This window comes from Myotis daubentonii, chromosome 6 (assembly GCF_963259705.1).
Source record: "Myotis daubentonii chromosome 6, mMyoDau2.1, whole genome shotgun sequence".
Taxonomy (NCBI): Eukaryota; Metazoa; Chordata; class Mammalia; order Chiroptera; family Vespertilionidae; genus Myotis; species Myotis daubentonii.
In genome coordinates, this window is record NC_081845.1 from 57,389,346 (window position 1) to 57,402,527 (window position 13,182).

The 13,182-nt window shown below is 34.6% G+C and overlaps 1 protein-coding gene across 8 annotated transcripts in view; it reads right to left on the bottom strand.

Moving 5' to 3' along the window:
• The window catches only part of DOP1A (DOP1 leucine zipper like protein A), a 104,249-nt gene that overhangs the window by 58,433 nt on the left and 32,634 nt on the right, over positions 1 to 13,182 (bottom strand). For 6 of the 8 annotated variants that reach the window (XR_009453463.1, XM_059701082.1, XM_059701081.1 and 3 more), the window contains 5 exons: positions 10,979 to 11,172; positions 6,350 to 6,444; positions 2,651 to 2,750; positions 1,710 to 1,819; positions 700 to 808 (listed from right to left, as the gene is read on the bottom strand). Coding sequence is in view for 7 of the 8 variants with exons in the window: in XM_059701082.1 (XP_059557065.1) it covers positions 700 to 808; positions 1,710 to 1,819; positions 2,651 to 2,750; positions 6,350 to 6,444; positions 10,979 to 11,172 (608 nt within the window). In the remaining variant the exon portion in view is untranslated. The remainder of the gene's footprint in view (positions 1 to 699; positions 809 to 1,709; positions 1,820 to 2,650; positions 2,751 to 6,349; positions 6,445 to 10,978; positions 11,173 to 13,182) is intronic. The other 2 variants (XM_059701088.1, XM_059701083.1) reach the window with 1 other exon arrangement.

Here is a 13,182-nt window from a genome sequence, read left to right on the forward strand (position 1 = left end):
TTTGTGTGCTAGTATTTATGCTTATTAATTTTTGTCCTAGGGGCCATAACTAACTTCCCAATAGAATGATTATATAAGAAATATATAATGAAGGAAGGGAAAATACACAAGACAAAGGGAGTGCAGAGAAAAATGATGAGGGATACAACCCAAGTACTTTTGCTCAAGTCCTTGAATACTGTGAACTATAAGACAGCTATGCCCGGCTTGTGTGGCTCAGTGATTGACTACTGACTCATGAACCAGGAGGTCATGGTTTGAATTCTGATTGGGGCACATGCCTGGGTTTTGGGCTCAATCCCCAGTGGGGGATGTGCAGGAGGCAGCCAATCAATGGTTCTCTCTCATCATTGACGTTTCTATCTCTTACTCTCTCTCCCTTCCTCTCTGAAATCAATTTTTAAAAAGCACACATATTTACAAGACAGTCATGACATATCACAAATGTTTCAATTTAAGCAACTTAATAAGGATTAAGAAAATTTTAGATAGAATCTTTAAAATGACTTCTCTGCTACACACACAGATAACATACCAGTTGCATACATATCTACCTTCTTAACATTCTAGAGTGAATGTTAGGTAAGAAATTCTTAAGAATGTGTAATTAAAGGTCACCTCAAAATACAGCAATTTTTCTAAATAACAACTTTGCCTTATTTTTCTTATGAAAGAATACAAAACATGTGATCTTATTACCTAGCTCAGGTTTGTCCAGTAAACTGATCAAAATACGAAAAGGTTTTAGATCCTGTGTTAAAGTGGTCTCTTCTCCAAGTCCATTCATGTGTAAGATCCCCACCATTGCCTTTAAAAAGAAAAAGTACACTAGTCATTTAAATAAACAGTTTTCAAATAATTTTTTTCAAAAAAAATATTTTTAATACATTGCCTATTGCTTTTCTGAAGCTTTCAATGAAGTTGGCTTTATCCTTCCACTAGGGGGAAAATATGTTACATTCATTTTTCTTGAGAAGAAAAAAGTGCTTACATATTTTTTCTAGAAAAAAAGTGGAAAGTTAAAGAAAATCTAGAAAATAAAGTTATGAGTTATTTGCCGAAAAGATAAAAATATTTATTTTTAAGATAATCAATGTGCATCAAACTGTGCCACATCATATGGTAGTGTCTGCCAGTATACAATTATTTTCCCATTGGTGACTCCAGACCATCTATATTCTTATAACCTCCTTCATTTTAAAATGCTTCAGATACAGTATACTATGTATTTTCTTATTTTATTTTGAGATATCCTAAATAAATAAAATTGATGTAAAAATAATATAAAATACATCTATAGTTCATTTTAACATTTCCATTACAAAAGTAGTTTTACCAAACATTTAGATTCCTGTTGCAACCCAAATTTCCCTGGGGCTTCAGAGGAAATAACACAGATCCTGGCTCATTTTGGAAAAGCTCCAATTTTCATAGGGCAGACAGGTAAGAAGCTGCAACTATGTTTTAATAAAGTCATGAAAACAAACTAAAAAAAATAAAATGTCTGGACTTACACAGAAGTGAGTCAATCTTAAAATTACTTATTCATTTTATTGTGGTCATTTGCTTATTATTGTCACTCAGGAAGTTTGTGAGGCTTGTCTCTACCTCTTCAATTATGAATTAATTCAATTAAAGTAGAACCTTATCTTACACTTGTTGAGCAACTCTAATGGTCAGAGAGTAACCAAAATGAAAATATTCATTACCTGGACCAACAATTCTTTTGAAAAGGTAGTAAAATAGTAAGTAGCATGTTCTTCAGGATTACTGTGTCTTGTGCTTCTGGGTCCTATGATAGCACCGTTGTTATCAAAACCTCCACAGAAATAAATTGCGAAATAAATTAAAATTCTCAAAACTGTTGTTCACTAACACCAAAACAACGAATATCTCAAAACTAAACACTTACCGATTAGTAGCCCAATCAATGTCAGCAAGAGAGATCATTTTAGATAGTTTAATAAAGGAAAACCAATTCAATATGGAAGCGAGTAACATAGTATTTTTTTCAGAATTATCCTGTTTTTTTCTTTACATAAGTCTTATGAACAGTGAAATAACTGCAGAGTCAGAAAATTAAAATTAAGTGATATTGTGTCCGACTCCAGGTGGTAATGAGTTGTGAAGACAGGGCAAACACTGACGAAAAGTATAGAAGAACAAAGTATGCACGATGCTTTATTGCCTGAGAGACTAGTACCATGTGTGAGCCAGTAGTACTAGTCCTGATTCCTTTGATGACTTAAAAATTTTAGGAATTAGGGAGATAAAGGGAGGGAAAGTGGGAGATACCTATAATACTATCAACAATAAAAATATGTATTTTAAAAATTTTAGGAATTATGTCTCTATTTTGATTATTAAGTTATTCTTCTTTGTCTACATATTTATAGTAGAACAATCTCAACTTATAAAGGGCAGAAAAAGCTTATCAAAGGAATCATGACTTATGAATTAGCCTCTTCAACTAAGAAGCTTTTGAAATTTCTCCATACAATACACAGTTAATAGTGTTTACATTTTAATTGTCTATTTAAACAAAGTTTTTAGTTTCTTCATTTAGGCCATACATAGCACTTGATAATATTTATGTATAGCAAACTTTCCTCCATCTTTTCCCAGCTAAGACCACACATGAAACACCTACCTAGAAGCCATGCATAAAGTCTTCGGTTCAGAGACATGTCCCTCCTTAATACTACATGAAGGGCTGCTGACAAGATCCTGATCATATCTGGTCGAGTGGCCTGAAAAAGTTAGGAATGTGGTTGTATTTAATCACATATAAAAACATTACTTTTTCCTCTTTAAAAAACAAAACACACCCCTTACAATACATTCAAAAGTTTATTTTATTAAAGGAAACCTTGTTTTAGCTAAAAAAAGGTAAAGTTAAAAGAAAGATAAAAGGGAGCCTGTTAATTGATATTAGGATTTTTTCTTTCTTTTTTATTTGTTTTTATAAATCTTTATTTTTGAAAGTATTACATATGTCTCCTTTTCCCCCATTGCCCTCTCCTCCCCCTCACCGCCAAGCCTTCATTACCCTATGTTTGTGTCTATGGGTTATGCATAGATGCATATGAGAATTGATGTTAGTTTTAATAATATTACTAAATAATCCATTTAGAACAGAAGCTTGGAGTGTGAGCATTAGAAAATAACATTGAAATCAACTAGTTAACAATCACTCTCAAATAAAAAACCCAAGTTTCACAGAGCCTCAGTACTTAGCCTAATGTAAAAGCCTGGTTAGTGCCCAAGTTGAATAAGAAGTGACCTCCCTTTAATCAAACTGGTGACCATTTTACTACACCATTCTTCTTGACAGTATTAAAAAGGGATTCACCCTTTTTATTTGTTTTCAAGGAATCTTAGAGAAATAATTGAAATGTTACAAAATACAAATCATCAACAGCTGACAAATTACAGTCACTCATCAAAACACAAATGTTTTCCATTAACCTAAGAAATTCTCAAAGTGTGATTCCCAGACTCGAAGGCAGTGGTTCTCAACCTTGGCTGCATATTAGAATCACGTGGGAATCTTTTTAAACTCTTGATTTCTGGGCCTCAGGATTTTAAAAAGATTCCCAGGTGATTCTAATGTGCAGCCAAGGTTGAGAACCACTGCTCTAAGGGAATCTCTAGGACCCTTTCAGGAGGTCCATAAGGTAAAAACTAGATCAGAACAATAGCAAGATGTTCTGTTTTTTTACTATGTTGATATTTGCCCTGATCGTGTGATAGGGGGTAAAACTGCTGGCATCTTAGCAAGAAAGGAAGCAGTACAGCAGTGGCATCCACTGCACTTGTAGTCATTGTATTTTTTTAGTGCCATACACTTGTATTACATTAAGAAACCAAAACAAACAATAAAAGTCAGTTTCACTTAAGAATGTTGTTGAAGCAGCAAAAATTTACTTTATAAAATATTGACCCTTTTAGTATTTTTTAATATTCTGTGTAATAAAATGGGAAGTACACATAACACACGCCTGTGTATACTGCAATATGATAGATGTCTCAAAGAAACTCACTTGTATGACTGAATTTTGAACTGACCTACCAGATTTTTTTCACAGAATACCATTTTTACCTGAAAGAATGATTGACACAAACTATGATTATCATGCTTGGACACTTGAAATACATTTTCTCAAAAAAATTAAAAAATAGCCCTAGCCGGTTTGACTCAGTGGATAGAGTGTTGGCCTTTGGACTGAAGGGTTCCAGGTTCTATTCTGGTCAAGGGCACATGCCTGGGGTGTGGGCTCAATCCCCAGTGGGGAGTGTGCAGTAGGCAGCCAATCAATGATTTTTTTCTCATCACTGATGTTTCTCTCTCCCTCTCCCTTCCTCTCTGAAATCAATAAAAATATATTTAGAAATGAATAAATAACATAAAAATAAAGTGAGCCTGTCACTTCAAGAAAAACAATTAAATGTTTTAAAAAAATTAAAATAAGAAAAACAATTAATAGTCATAGAAAGAGGGAAAGTGGAGAACAAAGATGACTTTTTCATGATCCTTATTCTCGGGAAATCTAATGATTTGGTACAGAAATAGAAGAAAGAGTGTTAGAATTGGGCCTGGGTAGGGCATTACTTTTAAAAGATAGTCAACATAGCTGTTATTTTCATAATATGAGTTAAAGAAGGTAAGGCTTGAAAAAGCCTGGGTTGGGAGGGATACAGAGGTGGTGGAGTAAGAAAGTACTGAAGAAAGCTCAGGCTGAAAAAACATTGAGAAACAGTGGTCAGTGAAATTACAAATTAATTCTTCTCAATTTAAGTCTACACTGACTTAATTTCTCAGATATTGTTGAGTTACCTATCAGTAATCTGAAGGACTAATAATATTGAATGTTTGCAAGGGAAGAAGGCAATGGGAAAGTTTAAGAGCAAAGGTCAATAAAGGGACATAATATTTTAAGCTTTTGAGCCACATATATTTCTTTGGCATATTCTTCTTTATTTTCTTTTGTGGGCCTTTAAAAAAGTAAAAATTACTCTTATCTTGTGGGTTATTCACCAGCCCTATACTAGTAAGTAAGTTTAGACTACATTGAGATGTCCCAGGGAATTTTCCTGTGAAAAGCCAGAGTGAAATAAGGGCCATTGATTTAAGAATGGAAAGACTCCAAATAGAAACTGGGGGTGATTTATGTCCCAATTAGCAACAGTATTGGCAATGAAGTATAAAATTCTTCTATTATTGATAATTCAATTTCAAAATTAATAAAGTAATAAAGAAAAAGTTGAGCATGACCGATCATAATAAAACTCACTGGTTATCTAACTAACGTTCTTTAAAAGAACCTCAAATAATAGCTTTTTCTGCTAATGACTTTTAAGAAATAAACTTACATTTCCAAGGTAGAAATTCTCTTATTACTTTTGTTAGACATGTAGTTCACCATTCTGAATGCTTACATACTGGTGCTCTACAACATTCCGCATTAAGGTTTACAACTCAAAAGAATTTAGATGACTTCCTTAAAAAATGAGGATACTGATTAAAGTTCCAGCAATGAAATGCTTCAATTATGATTTGTTAAATTAATTGCTCCCATTTTGTAATAAAAGTTCTAGAGGATATCACTGTGAATCATTATTTGCAAAGGTCTGACAATCTCAAAATCACCAAACCAAGAAAAAATAACAGGACAGAGATAACAGCTGGTAGAAGGCCTGGGTTCAAAGTCCTGGCACATTCACAACTAGCAATGAGTACTTCCTGCTTATTATAGGTTAGAACTGTTTTTAAAGGTATGAAATTACCTATTTCAATTAACATATTCTTATCCAAATCAACAAACTTTTTTCTTTATAATTGTCACAAGTTCCACTCCTTGAAAAGGAACTTGTTTTCCATGTACTTACTAGTTTATAAAACAAAAGAATCCAGCTTAAATAACTATACATCATAAATTGTGATTTTACAAAGAATGCCTTATATTAATACTAGAGGCCCAATGCACAAAATTTGTGCACTCGGGTGGGTGGAGGGAGTCCCTCAGCCCAGCCTTCGCCCTCTCACAGTCCAGGAGCCCTGAGGAGATGTCCCACTGACAGCAGTGGGACATCCTTAGCGCTGCTGCGAAGGCAGGAGAGGCTCCCACCTCCCACCACCACCTCTGCACTCGCCAGCTGTGAGCCTGGCTCAGAGCTTCTGGCTGAGCAGAGCTCCCCCTGTGGGAGTGCACTAACCATCAGGGGAAAGCTCCTGCATTGAGCGTCTGCCCCCTGGTGGTCAGTGCGCATCACAGCAACCAGTCATTCTGTCCTTCGGTTGATTTGCATATTAGCCTTTTATTATATAGGATCAACATTAATGTTTTACCTGACTCATGTGGAATGGAAAACAGAAAAGTATGAGGTCCAGCGTGCTTCTCTGTACAAGTACACTTGAGTCCTGCACCGAGGTACTTACTGCTTCTACCTAAAATGAGAGAGCCTTTAGTATCTATTATCTATTGTTACACTGGGAAATGTGTAACATGAAAATTTAACAACTCTTCATTTTCTCCCATAAAATAAATATGATTCTGAGCATCTTATCAATAATTAAATATATTTACATCAATCTGAATAGGTAAATATCTTATGACGGCTTAAAAATGAAGAAGCACAGCCCTAACTGGTTTGGCTCAGTGGATAGAGCATCGGCCTGCAGACTGAAGGGTCCCAGGTTCGATGCCGGTCAAGGGCATGTACCTTGGTTGCGGGCACATCCCCAGTGGGGGGTGGGGGGAATAGTGTGCAGGAGGCAGCTGATCGATGTTTCTCTCTTATTGATGTTTCTAACTCTGTATCCCTCTCCCTTTCTCTCTGTAAAAAAATCAATAAAAATATATTTTAAAAAAATGAAGAAGCACAAAAGAGTATAAAGCAAAAAGGTTCTCTCCCATCTCTGTCTTCCAACCATTTATCCAATTTCCTTTTTGCAAGCAAGCAGTATTACTAGTGAATATTTTCTGCAAGTATAAGTAAACAAAAATACACAGGCATGGATCCAAAACCCTGCCATTTTCATTTTAAAATATATTTTGGAGATCGTTCCTTATCAGTACATAAAGTACTTTATTATTTTTTATGGCCATGGAAGTACTTTATTTCATATATAAACTCTATTTAACTAGGTTCCTAAGATAGACATTTATACTGTTTGCAGACATTTATTATTGTAAATAATGTTGCAATATACTTACGTAATATACAAATACATCCCTCAAAGTAGTGTTGCCAGGTCTTAGGGTATACACAATTGCAACTTAATCAGTGTGATGCTTTCTATTAAGGTTACATATATTTATATTCCCAACAGCTATGTGTGACAGTTTCTGTTTTTCCATGTTTACCCATGCATTTTTATTTTTGTCACTCTGATATATGAAAACTGATATCTTGGTGTATTTAAATTTTTATTTCTCTTATAAGTAATGTTGAGCACCTTTTCATGTTTAAATTATTTTTATTTCATAGGTACATTATCTGTTCAAATGCATTCTTCCACTATATTTATTGATAGTACCTCTTTCAATATTAGAGAGTTTAGTTCTTTCACTATGACTTATTGCAAATGGTTTTCCAATTATGGCATTTGTCTTTCAAAAAAAATTATAAAATGACTTGTTTAAAACTTTCATTAAATAATTAAAAGGAGCCCAGCCGGCGTGGCTCAGTGGTTGAGCATTGACCTGGAAACCAGAAGGTCCTGGGTTCGATTTCCGGTCAGGGTACATGCCCGGGTTGCGGGCTTGATCCCCAGTGTGGGGCGTGCAGGAGGCAGCCAATCAGTGATTCTCTCTCATCATGGATGTTTCTATCTCTCTCTCCCTCTCTAAAATCAATAAAAAATATTTTTTAAATAATTAAAAGGAAATGCAAAAACCAATACATTTAAAGATCTACATAAAAATGGTGTAGCCATTTTGGAAAACAATTTGCCAGTTTCTTGTAAACTTAAATATACATTACAAGAAAATGTAGGAGTAAATACCTGTGACCTTGGATTAGGCACAATTTCTTAGATATTATATAACACCAAAAGCACAATGACAAGAGAAAAAACATAAATTGGACTTGATCAAAATTAAAACTTTTGTGCTTCAAAGGACACAATTAAAAACTGAAATCCTGGCCGGTTTGGCTCAGTTGGTTGAAGCGTTGTCCCATACCCCATTCAATTCCCAATCAGGACACATATCCAGGCTGCAGGTTTGATCCCCGGTGGGATGCATACAGGAGGCAACAGATCCATGTTTCTCTCTTACATTAATCTTTCTTTCTTTCTCTCTCTCCTCTCCCTCCCTCTAAAATCAATTTTAAAAGAAAACATATCCTCAAGTGAGGATTTAAAACAAAAAAAAGGAAGCTGACAAGATAATCCACAGAATGGGGAAAATATTTTCAAGTCATACACACATAAGGGTTTAATATTCAAAATAAATAAAGAACTCCCACAACTCAACAAGAAAAGGAGAAATAACCCAATTTAAATAATGAGCAAGAACTTTGAATAGGCACGTCTCCAAAGAAGATATAAAAATGGTCCAAAACTACAAGAAAATACACTCAATATTATTAGTCATTAGAGAAATGCAAATCAAAACTACTTCACATCCACTAGGATGAGTATAATAAAAAGACAGACAATAACAAGTGTTCACAAGGATGTGCAGAAGTAGGACCCCTCATATATTGCTGGTGGAAATGTATATTGGTACAGTCACTATGGAAAACAGCTTTCCAGTTCCTCAAAAAGTTAATCATAGAGTTACCATATGACCCACAATTCCACTTCTAAGTATATACTCAAAAGAAAACATGCCTACAGAAACACTTATTCATGAATGTTCATAGAGAATCATTTTTTTAAAAAAATATATTTTATTGATTTTTTTACAGAGAGCAAGGGAGAGGGATAGAGAGATAGAAACATCGATGAGAGAGAAACATCGATCAGCTGCCTCCTGCACACCCCCTACTGGGGATGTGCCTGCAACCAAGGTACATGCCCTTGACCGGAATCGAACCTGGGACCCTTCAGTCTGCAGGCTGACGCTCTATCCACTGAGCCAAACCGGTTAGGGCATAGAGCATCATTCTTAACAGCGAAAAAGTAGACAAGACCCAGAAGTCCCTCAACTGATGAATGGAAAAACAAAATGTGATACAGATATCCATATAATGGAATATTATTCAGCCATAAAAAGGAGTGAAGTACTGACACATGCTTCAAATCTTGAAAATATTATGGTAAGAGAAAAAAGCCATTCATAAAAGATTACATATTATATAAATCCATTTATATAAAATGTCCAGAACAGGCAAATTTACAGAAACAGAAAATAGATAAGTGGTTCCTAGGGGCAGGAATAAAGGAGTATGGTGAGTGGGAATGGGGTAATGAAAATGTTCTGAAATTGGATAGTGATGATAGTTGCACAGATTTATGAATATACTAAAAACAATAAACTGTACAACTTAAAAGGGTATGTGAATTATATATATCAATAAAGCTGTTATTTAAAAAAAGTTAAAAATACATTTACCATATAAACCAAAAATCCCATCCCTAGGTATTTTCCCAAGAAATAAGAACGTATGTCTACATAAGGAATTCTACGCACATGTTTACAGTACCTTTTCCATAATTACCCCAAACTGGAAACAATTTAATCATCCATTAATCAGTGAATAAGTAAACAAACTGTGGTACATTCATACCACAAATTACTCATACATGCAAAAACATAAATGAATCTCAAATCTGTTATGTCAAGTGAAGGAAACAAGAATTAATTGCTATGCCCTGCCCACCTGGCTCACTGGTAGAGTGTCGACCTATGAACCAGAAGGTTATGTTTTGATTTTGGTCAGGGCACATGCCCAGGTTGCAGGCTCAATTCCCAGTAGGGAACTTGCAGGATGCAGCCAATCAATGACTCTCTGTTATCACTGATGTTTTTTATCTCTCTGTCCCTCTCCCCGCCTCTCTGAAATCAATAAAAATATATTTTTTAAAAAAGAATTAATGGCTAATACAGTATTATTCTATTCATAACATTCTGGGAAAAGCACAACTATGGAAACAGAAAACAGACCAGTGTTTGCAAAAGCCTAGGAGTGCAGGGGAAGGGGAGTGACCACAAAGGGGCACAAAAGAACGTTTTATGGTGATATAAATAAATACCCTATATTTTGATTGTAGCATTGGTCTCATGACTGTGTGTCTGTCAAAATTCATAAAACTGTACATGTTCGACAAGTTAATTTCAGTGTATGTTAATTATACTTTAATAAATATAACTGAAAATCTGCACAAAAATCTCAATCATATATAATCATGTGGAAGTAAAGTACAGGATGATTAATTAAAATTTGTTTGTTTTTTTAATTTTCCAAAGGACCCTTGAGGCTTTCTTTGTTTTTTAATCATTGAGTATTTTAAGAGTACAACCTTCCAGAGATAAATGGTTTCCTTCTGTTCTTAATCTTCAAATTAAAAAGTATAAACAATCAGTGTGATTTTTTCCACTATCTGATTTTAGTACTACATCCTCTGACACAAATCCCACACAGAATATAGCTATCATTTTGTCTAAAACATGTCTTTCTTTTAAAGAAAACTATGATCAAAGAGAAGGTTCATTTCAGAATAACATAATAAATGTGGCTATGTTAACAGTGGTCTGATAAGCAAGCAAGATGATATAAAGATTACTTATTTGCTTGAATAACAGATAATAAAAATAACATATAAATAACAATTTCCTTTTCATGAAAAAAAATTCTGAAGATTTTAAAAACAATAATTACTGATTATTTTTGTCTTTAAGTTTCCTTGATGAAAAAGGTAAGCTCCATGAAAATAGGAACTCTGTTTGTGGCATGACTTTCAATATCTGTCTGAAATAATGTACTGATTCTAAAGTAGTATTTGTTCAAGGAGCAACCATATATGGACCTACCATTAACTCAATATCACTGCCAATTATATAAAGTTGATCTTCCATGGAAAGCTTCCTATTCAAATGGGCGAGAACATACGTGATTCCAGGTAAACGCACAGCAGGACTGGTGAGAAGACTACCCCAGAGGGCACTATAGAATGCTGATTGGTCCACTGCAGCAGCAACCTTTTCCAACAATGTGTTTGTTCTGAGGGACAAAATAAGATAGTTTAAGAAGGGAAAGATTTATTGTCAGATAATAAATTGTTATTCTCTTCCAGAAAGTATGAAAGTATCCATGTTATAGTCATATGCTCCACTCAAGAGACAAGTGTGGTAGCCTGGAAGAAGCATGTACTTTAGAAATCAGAGGACCAGATTTACGTCCCGTCTCCACCATTTACTAGCTGTGTAATTTGGGAAATCACTTAATACATCTTCAGTTCAGTTTCTTCATCTATAAAACTAAGATAGCAAAAACAATATCACAAGCCCTATCTATATCAGCGGGTTGTTAAACACCATACACTTTTAGTTAGTAGTACTCTTATAGCAAAACATATTTTCTGTTAATTTTCTATAAAATCTTAAATGGGCATTTCCAAATATTTCTTTCTCTTTAAAATCACACTATGTAATTAACAACAACTTTGATGAATTAGACCTATGACAAAATCATTACTGCTCTATTAAGGATTACATTTAAAAATTACTCCTGCCGGATTGCTTGGCTCTGTGGTTGGGCATCGACCTATGAACCCAGGAGGTCAGGGTTCAATTCCAGTCAGGGCATATGCCCGGGTTGTGGGCTCGATCTCCAATGTGGGGCATGCCGAAGGTAGCCGATCAATGATTCTCTCCCATCATTGATGTTTCTATCTCCCTCTCCCTCTCCCTTCCTCTCTGAAGTCAATAAAAAATATATTTTAAAAAATTACTCTTGATTTCTTGTGAACATAAAATGAACAATACACAAATATAGATGATATTATAGCATAGCAGAATCAAGAGAATCTGAGGAGTTTTATTGTTTACTTGCTATAATACTAACCTATAATCCCTTCTGACCTCAATTTATCTATGCATTGAAAGAAGAAAGTATTTACAAATCCTTTCATAGGACATGTGTGGAATAAGTGGCTAATGATAATGCTATGTTCTGAATGTTTCTGGCTCCTCAAAATTCACATGTTAAACTTTAATCCCCAAAGGTGATGTTATTAGGAGGTGAAAGCTTTTGGGAAATGCTTAAGTCATGAAGGCCCTCCTGAATGGTATTAGTTTTCTTATGAAAGAAACCCACAGAACTGAGCTACTAACCAGAAAGAGTGCTCGCCCTAGAACGGGGTGGGCAACCCCTGGCATGTGTGCCAAACATGGCACACCAGTAACTTTTGCTGGCACGCGAAACCCTCCCTTATAATCTTGCATTTACAATTGTGAATCTTTTGTTCTCAGTGATGAATTCTGTTAAGTCTCATAATAGGAGTAGAGTAGCCTGATGGATGAAAGTAGTAGCTCGTGCATATCTCTGAAGGTCACGAAATATAAACCTGATGTAAAATCTCTGTCATCAGAGATGCAGCAGCAAAAGTCCCACTGATAATACCAAACGGAGTCATAAAGTTTTCTGTTGGATTATCAGTATACATGTATACATTAAAAAATAAATGTATTTTTCATCATCATATACTGTGTTTTTGTCGCTTGAATGAATTTTATTATTTCTTCAAGGTTCTTCACATACGTACACCTTAAGATATATCAAGTAGGTATAATATGTTCTCAAAAAATTAGGGTTGGCACACAGAAAAATTTTGAGTCAGAGATTTTGCTGGTTTTGGCACACACTCACAAAAAGGTTGCCCACCCCTGCCCTAGAACAAGACCATGATGGTAAATTGAACTTAGATTTCCAACCACCAGGACTGTGAGAAATAAATTTCTGTAGTTTATTAGCTATCCAGTCTGGGGTACATTGTTATAGCAGCACAAATGGACTATGACACACAAGATAAATCATAGGGATACCACATTAATAAAGATCACTATTCATTTCTATGTTAAAATTTCTAATTGTAACTAATAAGAGTTATAAAGTGATATTGATTCTATACTTCCCTTAGGAAAATTAATGCAATAATTCAAAACAAAACTGATTTATAAAGTAACCTCATGTTATATTTCTAAAATTGTAAGCAAATAAGTGAAAAAGAAA